The sequence below is a fragment of the Copadichromis virginalis genome, linkage group LG22 (assembly GCF_057382275.1).
Source record: "Copadichromis virginalis isolate Kocher_CV1m ecotype Utaka linkage group LG22, C_Virginalis_male_GT1.1, whole genome shotgun sequence".
NCBI classification, from domain to species: domain Eukaryota; kingdom Metazoa; phylum Chordata; class Actinopteri; order Cichliformes; family Cichlidae; genus Copadichromis; species Copadichromis virginalis.
Window position 1 is genome coordinate 18,823,391 of NC_140638.1, and position 16,804 is coordinate 18,840,194.

The window sequence follows — 16,804 nt, forward strand, 5'->3', positions numbered from 1 at the left end:
CTGTCCTGATTACAGTCTGAACAACCTTTATTTCAATGGCAGTAAAGTTAACTTCTTAAAAAGAAAAAAGCTGACAGGGTTGAATGGTGCAGTGATTTCTTAAATCAGCCTAGATGCATTTCCCCTGCATCTGCAGAGGAAATGAAAGTGCTACTCAGGCTGCTCACAGCAGTTTAAATGGTTCAGGGTTTTTTCACCTATGGGGGTGATATTTGTTTTTCCACTGTGACTAAGATATCTCAAGTCTGTTTGGACTATGTTTGCCGTATAGATCTTTAATCTCACTCTTGCGGTGTCCTCTCACTTGGTAAGAGAATTGTCCTAACACTTAATCTCTGCAAACCCCTGACAACAAGTGCTAATCAACCTTTCCTCTATAATCATGTTTAATGATGAGTATGGCATTAGACCACCTAATCTTCTTCTGACTATAATAAAAAGCTTTCCCTTCACATATACTGGGTAAAAGGTACATTTAGAGCAGTACATGTCCTGACAGATCCAGCCAAAAGGTGATGTTGTGGAAAAAGAATTTTCTGAGATTTGCCAAGGGCTTGTGGATAACAAATAGGGCTTGCAGGATCAAAAAAAAAGAGGCCTCTGTTTGCAGAAATGCAGCAGAAAAAGAGCAGGGGGAAATTCATGTGAAACTATGCATCATGTGAAACTGTGGGGGTAGATGAAGTAGTGAAAGGAGACACCAGGTATGAGTCCACTACAGGGTGACTGCTCTCTGCCCTGACCTTAAGAAACAAGGAGGAGGAAAGAAAAGGGGCAAACACATTTTTCATTTCTGAGAATAGCAGGAGGAATGTGGAGGCAAGATATAGGAGACAAGACAACTGCATATATCAATGGCAATGGGATAGTGTGTATGCATTCAATGATCAGGGTTAGGTCAAAGGTGTCCTAAATGCATTGTGTGACTTAGAGTAAAAATGTAACAGGTTGAAGGAGCACCCCTCAGATCTGCAGGATGCTTTGCACTGTGCACAACTCCCCATGTGCATGGGTAAATAAAGATATTTGTTTATATTTGTTAAAGCTGTAGGGAGCTCAGTTCTCACACTCATGTAGGCATCAACCTGATAATGAAGACACAATGCGAGCATTATATTTAGGCCAGGTCATTTAATTGAATGAAATCTTCAGCTGATACAGGCGACATCAAGCCTTAGTGTTCTCCTGAATGTAAAAGTAATAGAAAAAAAACCTCTATTTGCATAGCTCTGTCTCACTCTTGCACACACACGCACACACTTGCACACGAATTCCTAAACCGCGCCAGACATCCAGAGAAGACCGAAACAAGCAAAGGAACAAACAGTAGACCAAAAACGAGTGAAGGAATGGAGGTTTCAGACCTGACAGCTGGAGGGTGACTGAATGATTTTAACGGCTGAAAACACAGAAGGTGGGCTGACATTTAAAAGTGAAACAGTGGGAGGTGTTTAATGTAAATAAAGGAAATAAAACCCTATTATTTTTCACTTTTAAAAACAGCGGCAGCGCTGAGTAAGAACCTTTCTTCCATCACAGTGTATCACAGTTAATTATGAATAACTCGGTGCTCCTGTCAAGACAGTTTGGACAAACTGAGTAGAAAATAAGAAAATAAAAGTCTGTAAAGTCAAAAGAGTTTTTAATCTAGATGAAGTGGAACTAGGCACTTGTTTGTTCTCTCACACAGGAGTGCTTTTATACCCTTTGATGAGAAAGGAGGTTAAAAAATTCATTCATTTCCATCGTAGTCCTCAAATTACATGATTTTTTTCTAAATCCTACATACTCGTTATTTCTTCTCAGACTCAATTGGCACTTCATGGACGAGACATCCTTTAACTCTATCATCTAAGTCCACAAAATCTCTGTCAGCCCATTTCCCCCTCCACACTTTAAACATACAAACCCATCTGCAGCTACTCTACCACCCACAAATTTACTATCAGTCCCCATTTCCCCAACTATCTGACCCTTTGCCTTATACCCTCGCGCTATAAAGCACGTCATAGCTCGTCGTGGGCAGCAGCCTCATCGGCTTTAAGTTTGAACTCTGCCTCTGTGATCTTTCCGTCACCGTTGCGGTCCTGGTTGGAGAACATGTTGTCAATGATGCGGTAAGGATCAAAGCCAGGAGCCAGGCGACCTTTACCCTCAGTCACCTGCTGCATGATGTAGTCAGTGAACTGTGCAAACAAAAAGGGGATGGTAAATTAATGGTGATGGTTAAGAGAAAATCTTGATAAGAGCAACTTGACATACCTCAGAGGGCTCCACCTCTTTGTCGGTGTTTTTGTCCATCTCAGAGAAGAGGTCTGGAGACACCTCGTCGTTCCAGATGAACATGTAGCCTTCGGGAAGTCCTTCCTCCATGTCAACCAGCTCGATGTCAAACACCAGCACGGCACTGCCTGGAACCTCACCAGCTGGACGCACAAATAAAAGCTCAATAAATCACTGTGACTCGTTCCAGACATCCGCTGAAAAGAGAGAACTATCTCTACTGCTCACTGGGTGCTTTAACCTCAAGTTATAAAATTATAAAATGGAGTTTACAGTCATTGTGTGCTCAATGAACTATTTGACAAATGTGGAAATATGGTTATCCTTTTAGTTAAATGAGGAGAACTGATGCTACTCTCATGTTAAATCCATCCATCCTCTCTCCTACTCTCCTCCTGCTTATCTGGGCAGGCCCGGCAGTACCAGAAAGACCCTCGTGTGTCGCCCACCACCCACAGGAGGAGCTATAGGGGTTCAGTGCATTTCCCAAATCTGCTGATAAGTGGATTTTCATCCCTGACCAGGCTAGACAGCAAAACTAAGTAAATACTTACAATAATTTTATTTTATGACTGGAAACTGAAAGAAACCTTTCATGTGTTGCACCACTAGAAAGGTGCACGCAGTAAAAATGTGTGTTTCATTTTAAATGAAATGAAACACACATTTAGTTTAAAATGAAACACACACATTCTGAGTGTGAGTGTGCGGGCGTGTGTGCGTGACTCACTGACTCCCCTCTCCCCATAGCCCAGATGAGGAGGAATAACAAGGTGTCTTCTCTCTCCCACACACATGTCCATGAGTCCATCCTCCATCCCCGGGACCACCTGGTTTGCTCCCAGGACTATGTTGTATGTCTTCCCATAATTATACCTGAAACAGATAAACATATAAAACAGCTGCATATTAGTCGCCGTGCTAAAGGAAGCATGTCCATCATTTCTGTCTACACACATGAGATCTGTTTTTCTTATTTATTCTTGTTTAAGAATAAGTAAAAGTTTCAACTTGTAAACATAATGTGTATTTCCTTAATTTCAGCAGGCCAGAGGATCACGGTGTGGGTTTGAATCCACAGCATTAAGAAGACTTTTGCAAATTATAACCTGCTGCTAGGATGACTCACAATTGTGGATTCAAACAACCATTAAACAGTGAGGAGACATGACCCTGCAGACCTCATTGCTGGGGATCGTTACTATATAAAGAGCTCACAGCTCAGACAAAGAGCTCACCATTCAAGAGATCCTACTTATGTTATCTTTGTGATAGCTGGACACTAAACCAGGAGTTTAAAGTGGCTGTGAGGAATAAAAAGGGGGAAAAAAGGAAATTCACATGTAGAGCGACAGTTTTCTTTTTCAAATGCATAACGTGAACAAAGTGGCGCTTTCACCACCACCTATGCGCACTTGAATGCACATCTGTAAGAGGAAACTTGCTAAAAGGTCTGTTTGAAGGCTGAAATCCAACACACCCCCTCTTCAGTCTGCCTGAAGCTGTTTCTATGCAAAAAAGCACAAATCATCACACATCTCTGCTTTGGTCTCATCTGTCCAAACAAAATCTTCTCCTGAAGTCTTGTCGTTTGCTCTGATGCAACTTTGCGAACCTCTTTAGAAAGAAGAGGCTTTCTCCTGACAGCTAACTGTACTCTTATTTACCATGCTAACTGAGTCTGAGATGTAGCTCTTGAGCTTTACATGGTCTGATCTTGCTGTGGCTTTGTGGCTTTGCTCCAGACCAGCAAGCTGGACATTGGGGAAACTGTTACAGAGTCATGTTTACCATGAATAATCTTGTAGGCTACATATTATAGCTACATTATGAAGCTTTTGTGCATATAACACATGTTTTTGGTCAGGATGGTGACGAAAAAATCAGAGAATGACTCGTCTCTGTGTTTAAGTGAGGACTCAGGGAAGCTTGGTTCTGTTGTGGTGGATCTACGTGCTTATTGGTTGACATCTGGTGGATGCCTCCGCTTTTTATTCACTGATTCTGCACTTTTGTAGAATTTCAATAAATTGTTTTCAGTGAGTTCTGCTCTCCTCTAATGGCCCTTTTTATGTTTTACTTTTAAACAGAATTTTAAAAACTGAATCGACAGTTGCTTAAAAATGACTTGAATCTCACCTCCAATTTTTAACCTAGCAACAGCTTTACTAACCTGCTATCAACCCACTACATGTGACCTCTGTCATAGTTCCTATCATGCCATCTATTGCTGCCCTCTTAATTACAGGAAAAATTTTAATTATGTTAAACTGTTGCTCGACTTACGTCTGTATGAGATCAGTTGATTATGATGTACTTGCAAGAAGACTGCTGTTGAAAAGAAAACTGACCCTGAAACGGGGCTGAGTCGGAGCTAATAAAGATAAGATTGTATGCCTCGGCATGATGGCACATGTATGGAAAATTCCACAATTTTGAAAGGCTAATTGTGTAACTTAGGATGTGACTCCAGCTATAATGGCATCCGTGAGCTGTAAGTTTTAGTCTTAATCTGTACCCTCTGACTTCTTGCTGCAAGTAAAACTTGAGAGACTCTGTGATCACTGCTTAAAGTTTTTAAATCAAATTTTTAAAATTATCTGAATGTTGATGATGCTCTGGTCCTGATTTCACAGCTATAACACGCTTTACCTGATCTCTTAAGAATTATTAACCGGTTCTCTAATATATCAGGATGTAGAGTAAATTGGCCAAAATCCGAAGCACTCCCTCTGCCCCAAAACCTTGTTCCAGCCGGGGATTTCAGCTGGCCTCAGACATGGTTCACTGTGTGTCGTCCCTCCCCCCACTAAGCTCTCAACCCCCCATTCTTTCGCTCCTGCAGGTGGTCTGGAAGAAGGTGGCCTTGCTATTAAATTTTAACTCCCACCTTTACGCTGACGCCTCCATTTAGGTCAATCCCAACTCTGCACTAATAAGTCTCAGTTTCTCTGTTACCTTTTTTTTTTTTTGCTCTCCCAGAAGAGTCCAACAGAGCTTTACTTACGTGGAGTCGATGGATGTGCCGTCCATCAGAGAGGCATTGTAGTGGTATTTAACAAAGTCTCCCTTCTTAGTTTGCTTGTCACACTCTTCTGGCTTGAAAGTGGCGGTGATCTCAGTGTTATCCGAGGGGTTGTGGAAGTCGATGATGTGGACGTCGAACACCAGCACTGCTGAGCCTGGGATCTTTGTGCCTGAGAGAGAGAGAGAGATGTGGAAAGGGGAAAAAATGAGTTGAATCTACCTGTGATTTCAGTCAAAACAAGAATCCAGAATTTCTTTTTAATTTATTGAATCTTGAGTGGAAAGCGTGCACATTTGTACAAAGACGTTCTCAAAAACGAACGTTTATGTCTCGTCGCTACAGCAGACCTTCTGTTTTCTCTACCACAAGAAGAACGCATGATAAATGGCACAACAAGCACTTCTGATCTCATGGCTCATGACTCTTATGATCTTTCTCTCACTGAGCCAATGAATCTGAGCATTACACATACGCACCTGTGCCCTCCTCTCCGTAACCGAGATGCGGGGGGATGGTGATGGTGCGTCTCTCCCCAATGCAGACTCCGATCAGGCCCTCATCCATGCCGGCGATCACGTAGCCTCGACCCACGTATGTGTCGTAGGTACGATTACGAGAGTAGCTGAGGAAAAGAAAATATTAGGAAAATAATTTTGAAGGTAAAAACAGTTTGTTTTTTACCCTCATATAATAAAGTTAGTCATAGCTTAAGCTTGAGTTTCAGATGCACGCCGATATGGAGGAGGTAAAAACACCGCAACGCATTGCAAAAGTCAGTTTTCCTTTATAGACACAGGGTAATGAACAAAGAGATAAACACACACAAAAAACATCTATCTAGCAGATAATCAAACCAGGGACTTAATTTCCTCCTTTGTGATATGCCCTCTACCCAGTCTGCTGTCGGATCACACCAGTGTCACCCAAATTTTGTAAGTTTTGCTCTCTTAGTTCAGACTTGTACACACACGGGCAACAATGCACACTTCTCTCTCTAATGGATAAGACAGATAACAGATAACACTTGATCTGACATGTTTTGTGATTGTCTTTAGAAATATGACGCGTTATTATCACAGTTCCTCTTTAATCCCTGCTATCCATGTTTACATTTTGTACTGGTTATAGTCTAAGAAGCTTGGAAAGAAAGCCACTGGACTTCTTTAAGTTTCTTGAAGAAGTTTCACCTCTCATCTGAGAAACTTCTTCATTTGCAAAACAAACCGGTAGAGAGTCCCAGGTATTTAAACCCTAGCGGGGGTTGTCCCTTAAAGGAGTTGTTGACCCATTAATCATGAGTCAAGGTGTGAAAACGGCATGGGTCAATAACAGGAGAGGTTTTGTGTGAAACCATTGTGAGGCCTTGCACCATCCTGTGACTCATTGAGATGCAAGATGTGAGTGGAGATTGAGGCACCAGCATTGTAGGTGGCAGACAGTCGGGCGCCCTAAGCTCCTGAGACTACCATGACCGGGATGACTACGAATCTACACACGTCAGGTTACAGTGTTAAATTCTGTGTATAAATAGTTTTTTATACTCTATTATTGTGGTTATCGGGTCGCCTTGACATTTGCAGCAGACATAGGAGGTTGTTTTGGAAAGATTATTTTTGTTTTATGTTTACGATTAGCCATTGAGGAGGAATCATGATTGATGTGTTTTGAATATGGTGATGTCTTCAAAACTGAACCAGAAAGTGCATAAAAGCAGCTCATTATACCGCTATATAGGCCACATTATGCCTTTGATTAAAGATTGTGAAATCATCATATTGTTTTAGGTTGCATTACACTCCAGATCTACAAGAAGGTGAGAAAACATTAGATTTATTAGACTGTTTTATGATGCATTACACTGCTGAGTTATAAGAAATGCTGTTTGTGTAGAATCATGACCTTCCTTTTTCAGATTACAAAGAGAACACAGCATACTGGGTAGAGGTTTTCTGCCCCATCTCATCAGGAAGAGATAAAACAGGAAGCCAAGGCCATCACTTAGGCGCCGTAAGATAGAAAGAATGTGAGGGTTTAGGCTTCATGACCCTGGAGGGGGGAGGGGAAGAAGCTATGTGTAACTGTCACACACTTCAAGACACCCTCCTGTGGAAAGTGTTGTATGGAATAAAGAGATTGTTGATTGAGCATTAAACACTCAGTGTTGTTCTTCCTTCAGCCCAAAGATCAAAGAATTGGGGTATTTAACAGCACCTAGTTATTTAACTGATCTCCTTGACCTGTATAACCCCAAGAGAGCACTAAGATCTTCTAGCCAACTGCTCTTAGTGCAACCAAGGTCTCGTTGAAAAGCCAGAGGTGACCGTGCCTTTGCTGTTGCCGCTCCTAGACTCTGGAATAATCTCCCAGTTGATGTCCGTACATCTGAATCTATTCAATTGTTTAAATCGTGCCTAAAAACTTACCTGTGTAATTTAGCCTTTGAAGCAAATTAGTTTGACTTTCTTCCGGCTTGCACTCCATACCATCTTATTGTAATTGTTCAATTTGTCCCTTGTTTCTCCCCACATTGCGGTACTATTGTGAAGCTCTATGATGTACACTGGTCTTTTAAATGTGCTAAAGAAATAAATGTGATTTGATTTAATTAAAACTCGTAGTTTTTGAGTTTTGCAGATTTTAATTTTTTAAAATATATTTTTGATTCACGTAGACCTAAGGGGGAGACGATATTTCAGCACACTGTATATGCAAATATGGTTATGCTGAAAATAAACAGTCTAATAGAGGCAGATGTTAGTCCTTATTAACTCACGATTTGGATGACTGAATTCAGGAGTGACTCATTACCCGCTTATTGGTTTCCTGCATTTAGGGTGTAAATGTAATTCCTACACACAAATAAATACTAAACAAGCTAAAAAAAAAATGCTGCTGCATCTAAAATCAACTCTCCCTTGTTTTGAAAGAAGCTCCTAAAGGGAATGTTCTCATTCAACATCTGCAAAACCTCCAAGAACCGCAGAGCCTCTCTCTGAAGATGCTGAATGTTTATGTGCATTACCTTAGACTGAGGTTAAATGAACAATACCAGATTTACTGGTTTTATTGTGATGGACACAGTGTGCTAGCTGCTAGCTGTGTGGAATAAGGATAAAGACACTTAGCTGTGAGACTACCCAGACGTTAAAATCCAACGTCAGCTCATTTGGTGATGATGCATTCAACAGCAGGAAACGATCTTACCCTCAAAACCACTGGGCGTAAGCTGCAACCAACAGCGTGCATTTGTTTGTACATTTGTTTGTTTACCTTGAATAACTCTGCGTCATATGACGCAGATACCAAAGAAATGCACACAGTGCAAATCAGCTATGAGTGCAAATGTGTTTCTTTTTTCCTTTTTTCTTGCATTCACTGGCAATATTTCGTGGTACATTTCGTGTTATTTCTTTGTGGCACAGATTCAACAAGTTGTTGGGCGCATGTACTTGACCTGATAGATGAAATGATGATGATAAATGATGAAATCTTATCTTATTACATATGACATCTTTCTTCAGAAAACTAAACCACACCTTTCTTGCGTTTTGTTTTGATTTTTCAAATCAAATTAGTTTCTGACTGTATCTCTTATTTGTGTCCTTTGTGGTTCTAAATTTAGCATACAAGCAATGCCGCTCTAAATCAGGCTTTTTCAAATCCACAAGAAATACCACAAGAAGAGAGATTTTAAACTTAAAACAGTTACACTATTATGTGACACAGATGTGCAGGAAGTTTCTACTTGAAGTTTAAGTTTCGATTCCTCTTTGTGTCTCCAGAGAAATGCTGCCACCGTGAGGCTACTTGAGAAACAGCGGGCAATAAACGGTTTTTATTTAGGAACCACGAGAACAAGTTTCCCTCTATGATGAATACATACCTAGAATCGAAAAATGTCCCATCCAGAAGGCTGCCGTTGTAGTGGTAACGCACAAAGTCTCCAGAAACACTCTTCCTCGTGCAGGACTCGGGCGCCACTTGGTTAGTCACTGTGATCCCGTCTCTGGGATTGTGGAGGTCCAAGAGGACAACATCAAACACCAGGGAAGCCTGTCCTGGGATGTCACTGCCTGAGGAGAGAAGAAGATGACGAAGAAGCTAAACTCTTTATTTTTCTGGGCTCAGGTTGCTATTCCCAAACTTTCAGCAAATCAGATCACGATAATGTGATGTGAAGATGAGAGCACGGGAGCCTTAGTAATAATGTTTGTGCTTGTTAATGATAGAGTGTGAGTAAGCGGGTTTTCTTACCCTTAAACACAACCAGTTTCAGTTGAACTTGTTAATAACTCACATACACAAAGGTGTTGTGAATCATTCCATCTTAATTTCCTCCAGCAGGTAGTCACATAACCGTGCTGCGCAATGGATGAAGGATAAACTTCCTATTACTTAACTTATTTTACCTGCATGCTGTCACGGTCCCCGTGTCTCTCTGGTTGGCCCACGCTGGCTACAGGTTTTGTTGTTGTTCGTTTTAGTTTTTTGTCTCTCCTCCTCCTCTCTGCCTGGGTGGAGCTCATTACGGGCTCTCACTCTTGGCCCACGCACCCCTGTGGATGGTGTCCACCTGCGGCTGATCTGGCTGATTTCCCCAGCTGCTATTTAAGGCAGTGGCACAGAGCAGCTCACCGCTGGAACGTCGAACCACCTGAGTTCGTGCTCGCGGCATATTCAAAGAAGAATCGCTTACACGTGTTTTATGTTGTGGAACTAACCTTTGACCTTCTGTCTGTAGATTCTGGACCGAATCACCGGACCTGTCCAAGTGGGGCAGTGTGTGGAGTGTTGGAGCGAGTGTGGCTGAAGAGGAGTGCGTGTGTGCGGAGGGGCGGTGACTGAGTGGAAGAGGAAGCGTGTGTGTGGATCCCCCCCCCCCCCCCCCTTCTCTCCCTGGAGCCCTGGACCCCCTCCCAACTCACTGTACATATATTTTGCACTAAGGTGATCCCTATTGTAAATAAATCCCCTTTTTGTTTCCTTGAAAGAACTGTCTGCGCGTGGGTCCGTTCAGTAGCCATGACACATGCAGCTGTTTTTCTTCAGTTTATAGTGTTTTTTTTATTAATGCAATTTCCACTACCTTTAAACAGTGTCAGTCTTACTTTTACTGTCTACTTTTCTTTCTTTTTATCACTCTTGTAAAGCGGTAGAAAGTATAAATACAAATGCTCAGTTACTGTACTTAAGTTGAATTTTTCAGGTATCTGTACTTTAGTTACGAAGTTATTTTTCTGGCTGCTTTGTACTTTTACTCCATACGTTTTCACACAAATATATTTGTGTATACTTAGATTTTCAAAACAGGCTCATTACCTTTAGTTAAAGACATTTGAGGGGAGTTATTGTTATTTTATATCACAGTGGGCCTTCAAAGCGTTAATTCGATATGAGCCTAAACAGTAATACACGAAAACTAATCCTAATGGTGTATCAGTCACCGGGGTTATTGCACATAAATGGATGAAAGAGGCAAAACGATATCGTTTATGCATAATATATACCACCAGTGGGTTAAAGTTGGTTTTTTGTTTGTTTTTGTTTGTTTGTTTTGAACAAGTGTGACTGTTCACAAGTTTTGTGGTAAGTTTTTCGTGGTACTTCAGCATCTAGCTAGCCCTACAGAAGAGGAGGGAGGACAAAGGGAGTAATGTTTTTTTAAAGGTCAGCTCTTTTCACATCTAACATTTATATCCACAAAGTTTGTCAGACTAACTAAACATATACAATTTCTATTCCCATTTTATAATGTCATTTTGTTAAATTAATATTTTATTATATTAATATACCACAAGGTTCCACAAGGTGCAGAAAAGTCCTCTAAAAAAATAACTTTTTACATAATTACTTTGAGTACATTTCTGAGCCTGTACTTTTTTACTTTTACTTGAGTAAAGAAGTTAAATCAGTACTTTAACTTTGATCAGAGTACTTCTAAACCCTAGTACTTCTACTTAAGTACCTAATATCTGTACTTTTGCCGCCTCTGCACTCTCTCATACTATAAGGTCATTGTGTGGCACGTTTACTTAAAGTGTCTTGTTTATTGTAGATCTATCTAAACTCAGCCTAGTGTGATTAACAGGATACATATTGGATGGTATTAGTGCAGCTGCTTCTTTTCACCTAAATTCTAGTGTTTGTAGTAAAACTTGAAGAAACTGGAAATCCATCCGTCTATTTTCTTGACTGCTTATCCCAGCTGTCGTAGAGCAGGAGACGGGGTACGCCATAGACAGGTCGTCAGTCTGACAGAAGACTTTAAGGAACTAATCACATCAAAACTCACCATCTCCATTCTCTCCATATCCAAGTGATGGGGGCATAGTGATGATGCGCCTCTCTCCAACACACATTCCCAGAAGACCCTGATCCATACCGGCGATCAGCCAGCCGATCCCGACGTAAGTGTCATAGGTCCTCATGCGGGTGTGACTGCAGCAGAGAGTGGCGAAAACAGGCTGTAAGTGTGCAGGTGGATTGATGCATGAATGACAGCTTGTACGAGACAAACCTGGAATCAAAGAGGGTCCCGTCCAGCAGCGTGCCGTTATAGTGGTAGCGGATGTAGTCAGACACTTCCACCTTTCTGGAGCAGACGGAGGGCGTGTGGTAAGTGTTTGTCTGGACGCCATCCTCGGGGTTCCACACATCGAGGAGCAGGACGTCAAAGTGGAGGATGGAGTCAGGAGGGATGATGTCACCTGTGGAGGAGAGGACGGCAGGTGATTCTTAAACTCTGCAGTGGGATATCTGGATTAAATAAACAATCGATTCTGGTTTTTCTGATGAGCTTTTACAGGAAATCCTGATATTGTTCAGTTTTAAGTGTTTTAACCTTCCTTTTGATTTGATTTCTTTCCTGTAGCTGAAATTTTTAGTTAAGTTAAACTGGACATTCACATCGTGGATGCGTGACCAACAAATCTGCAGCAGCTTTGTGACGTTATCATGTCAATATGGACCAAAGTCTCTCGGAAATGTTTCCAGCACATGGTTGAATTTATGCCTCAAAACATTTAGGCAGCTCTGGCGCCACAAGATGGTCCAACCTAGTACTAGCAACGTGTACCTAATAAATTGACTGGTGAGTGTATATAATACAGTGGGGCAAAAAAGTATTTAGTCAGCCACCGATTGTGCAAGTTCCCCCACCTAAAATGATGACAGAGGTCAGTAATTTGCACCAGAGGTACACTTCAACTGTGAGAGACAGAATGTGAAAAAAAAAATCCATGAATTCACATGGTAGGATTTGTAAAGAATTTATTCGTAAATTAGGGTGGAAAATAAGTATTTGGTCACCTCAAACAAGGAAAATCTCTGGCTCTCACAGACCTGTAACGTCTTCTGTAAGAAGCTTTTCTGTCCCCCACTCGTTACCTGTATGAATGGCACCTGTTTGAACTGATCATCTGTATAAAAGACACCTGTCCACAGCCTCAAACAGTCAGACTCCAAACTCCGCCATGGCCAAGACCAAAGAGCTTTCGAAGGACACCAGGAAAAGTATTGTAGACCTGCACCAGACTGGGAAGAGTGAATCTACAATAGGCAAGCAGCTTGGTGTGAAAAAATCAACTGTGGGAGCAATCATCAGAAAATGGAAGACATACAAGACCACTGATAATCTCCCTCGATCTGGGGCTCCACGCAAGATCTCATCCCGTGGGGTCAAAATGATCATGAGAACGGTGAGCAAAGATCCCAGAACCACACGGGGGGACCTGGTGAATGACCTGCAGAGAGCTGGGACCAAAGTAACAAAGGTCACCATCAGTAACACACTACAACGGCAGGGAATCAAATCCCGCAGTGCCAGACGTGTTCCGCTGCTGAAGCCAGTGCATGTCCAGGCCCGTCTGAAGTTTGCCAGAGAGCACATGGATGATACAGCAGAGGATTGGGAGAATGTCATGTGGTCAGATGAAACCAAAGTAGAACTTTTTGGTATAAACTCAACTCGTTGTGTTTGGAGGAAGAAGAATACTGAGTTGCATCCCAAGAACACCATACCTACTGTGAAGCATGGGGGTGGAAACATCATGCTATGGGGCTGTTTTTCTGCCAAGGGGACAGGACGACTGATCCGTGTTAAGGACAGAATGAATGGGGCCATGTATCGTGAGATTTTGAGCCAAAACCTCCTTCCATCAGTGAGAACTTTGAAGATGAAACGAGGCTGGGTCTTCCAACATGACAATGATCCAAAACACACCGCCCGGGCAACAAAGGAGTGGCTCCGTAAGAAGCATTTGAAAGTCCTGGAGTGGCCTAGCCAGTCTCCAGACCTCAACCCCATAGAAAATCTGTGGCGGGAGTTGAAAGTCCGTGTTGCTCGGCGACAGCCCCAAAACATCACTGCTCTCGAGAAGATCTGCATGGAGGAATGGGCCAAAATACCAGCTACTGTGTGTGCAAACCTGGTAAAGACCTATAGTAAACGTTTGACCTCTGTTATTGCCAACAAAGGTTATGTTACAAAGTATTGAGTTGTATTTTTGTTATTGACCAAATACTTATTTTCCACCCTGATTTACGAATAAATTCTTTACAAATCCTACCATGTGGATTCATGGATTTTTTTTTTTCACATTCTGTCTCTCACAGTTGAAGTGTACCTCTGGTGCAAATTACTGACCTCTGTCATCATTTTAGGTGGGGGAACTTGCACAATCGGTGGCTGACTAAATACTTTTTTGCCCCACTGTATGTGTGTAAATGTGATTGTTCTCTGCACGTTATAAACTGCAGGTATAAACTGTTTCTCTGGAGTCTCTGCTTCACTTCTCTGTGGAAGCCGGAAACAAAAATCTAGTTTTTGTCACCCATAACTCAAAATTTCGTGTTATTATCTAAAAGTTTTGACGTAATAGCTCAATATTTCAAGTCATTTTTTCATGAGTTTGAGTTAGTAAGTTGAGATTTTGAGATATGAATGGCAAAAATGTGTTTTGTTTTGTTTTTCAGTAGCAGAAATAGGCTTCTTCAAATATTCTTCTACTGTTTCACAGAAGCTTTGTGAGCAGACAGAAGATATGGATGTAAAGTGAAGAAAGCGAAGGTAAGGGGACGGGAGGAGGAGATGGAGGGCCTGAGTGTGTGGTAGCCATTGTGATTTTACTACTGATGAGTTGGCAGTCTCTTCTGGCAAAATTTTCCCTCTACCACTTCAGAGTGCTCCGTCTATCTCAGCGCTCTGTTTTCTTTTTCCTTGTTTGATCCCTCTAAAACAGGCAGCAGTAGAGGACACAGCCTCAGCCTTTACCTGTCTACACATGCCCGCTCTTTCTCTCTCTTTCCCATTAGATAATGGGATAGAAATATTTCATGCTCTTTCTCAAATATACACACCTCTCTCTTCTTGTAAACATAGCTTCACATCCTGTGACTCCCACAATATATGCATTTTCTCACACAAACACACTGATTTCTGAACAACGGCCCAGGTTTTTTTCATTTCCACACACACACTAATGACGTGACAGTGTATCTGCTTGCAGCTGATGCAGAAACATTCACAGCTGAAAATCCACAGCGGCTTCCTCTGGTCTGCTTCCTGGTCTGTGATGCCCCTCTGACATCATTCAACATGGATGCTTAGGAGCAGCCCACTTCCTCTTTGCTTCCACTGACTTCAACAGAACAAAAGTCAGAGCATTCATCAAAGACTGTAACTTCTCCGCCTTGTGCTCCTGCAAATATCCCACCAAGATCTCTCTTTGTTATGATTAGCTTTGCCAGAGATATATTTATAGTAACTACAGAGGGATAAACACCAGTCTGTGCCCTAACGTCCCAGAGTTTGGCACAGAAGTTTTGTTCTCATTCCAAACAATCAGTCATATAGGACAGCAATGTGCTGATATGAGTTTGGCACACATTCAGACATACGCACCGTAGCCTTGTTTTCCGTAGGCGAGTTGAGGTGGGATCTTCACCAGTCTTCTCTCGTTGACACACATTCCCACGAGAGCTTTGTCCATCCCTTCAATCAACTGCTTCTTGCCAACAAAGACATTGTACGTGCTGCCACGGTCATAACTAAAACATGCACAAAAACAGACTGTCAGGGAATTATCTATGAGGATGTTGCTGTGTAACATGAATCGTTTTATTCCCTGGCTTTAATCACATTTCCTTTGAGGCAATGACTTCAGGTTTTTAAAGTGACTGCCTTTCTTTTTCATATTTCAACATCTTAACAGCCTTTTATTTCTAAAGATTTAACATAAAGACTCTTGTGCAAAAATGTAAGTCTATTTCTCACTAAAACTGGGCCACGGTGTTATCTTAATCTGCAGAGTGCATCATAGTTTATGCTGTAATCAATTGTGCAGTAAATCAAATGTGACAGTGTATGTGGGGCTTTGGGTGTCTGCCCAGCTGACCACTGTGCAAGACATTTTCACTGTCAGTGGTTTGCAAAGTGGAGTTCGGGGGACTTTAAAGGTCGTGGAAGAAGCATCTGCATAAAACAAAAACTAGTTTAACTGACCCTGTGCTAACTTGCATATGACAAATAAAACTGAAAACTGAAACTAAATTATCTCTCAGATCGGGGTCCTGTGTAATCCCTGTTACCGTCTGTTTTCCAGACGACACAAAAACAGTTTTGGACCCTGAGATTAAGCACCAGAGCTCAGGCTGTCTGGTTGCCTGCGTGGCTCACAGGGGCGAACCACTAAACGCGCACTTTTACGCATCGCGCACGCTGCTCGGACCGTGCAGCCGGTCTTCTAAACGCAAAGGTGCTAAAGTGAGAGGGAAATAATGCAGATGTGAGACACTCACCTGGAGTCGAACTTGTTGCCGTCTGGAAACGTGCCGATGTAGTGATACCTGACAAAATCTCCCACTTTGACCGCGCGCACACACTGCTCTGGCACGGAGGTTTTCTCAATGAGGATGTCGTCTAACGGTACCGGAGGAGCGTTGCAGGCGGCGAACGTCACCAGAACCGAGAGATACAACACCCCTTGCGCGCACTTGATCATTGTGACCGAGGAGAACGATTTGAGACGATGGAGGTAACTGTGGGTACGGCCTGCCTGTGTGCCCGCTGACTCCCTGTCCCCCGGTGCTTTGATTTCCTCTACTCCGATTTGGACACAAGTCCTGCTTCTGGTTCCAGCATAGGACTGATCACGTGTCAAGCCAGAGAAAAAGCCGCACTACATCCGGTTTGAATATTACAAGTAAAACTTTGACTATTCGTCTAAATGTGACGCATTGTTAATAAAACCCAAATACAAGAGGTTGAAACGTGTGGTCCAATATCTCTGTGCCACACAAGCAAAAAACACACAATATTAGATTAGAAAATTAGACTCTTATTTTGACACAGTGACGTATTACTTCCGTGTTTCGCTCCAGCTGACTTAACGCCCTTTGCAATTGAATGGGATAGTTGGGGCACCGCGCTTTGCTCTTGCGCAGTGCTGCCCGAGTTATGTGTCAACGTGGAAACATTGGGGTCTCCAAACAGAT

General features: G+C 42.2%; 1 protein-coding gene across 1 annotated transcript; it reads right to left on the reverse strand.

The window, feature by feature from the left end:
- Positions 1–1,116: 1,116 nt before the first annotated feature.
- fkbp9 (FKBP prolyl isomerase 9) lies at positions 1,117–16,454 on the reverse strand. Its single transcript, XM_085446491.1, has 10 exons — positions 16,109–16,454; positions 15,213–15,358; positions 11,829–12,018; positions 11,604–11,749; positions 9,195–9,384; positions 5,788–5,933; positions 5,291–5,480; positions 3,014–3,159; positions 2,263–2,426; positions 1,117–2,186 (listed from the first exon to the last, which is right to left on the reverse strand). The coding sequence occupies exons 1-10, from the start codon at positions 16,309–16,311 to the stop codon at positions 2,007–2,009; spliced, it is 1,701 nt and encodes a 566-aa protein (XP_085302617.1). The 5' UTR covers positions 16,312–16,454; the 3' UTR covers positions 1,117–2,006.
- Between the last annotated feature and the right edge of the window lie 350 nt (positions 16,455–16,804).

Bases quoted from the DNA above. Each gene is read 5' to 3' on its own strand.
- fkbp9 (XM_085446491.1), bottom strand. From the start codon at position 16,311: ATGATCAAGTGCGCGCAAGGGGTGTTGTATCTCTCGGTTCTGGTGACG. The intron at 9,385-11,603 runs GTGAGTTTTGAT...TTCTCTCCTCAG, and splicing joins ATATGGAGAGAATGGAGATG to GCAGTGACATCCCAGGACAG. The intron at 2,187-2,262 runs GTATGTCAAGTT...TTGTTTGCACAG, and splicing joins AAGAGGTGGAGCCCTCTGAG to TTCACTGACTACATCATGCA.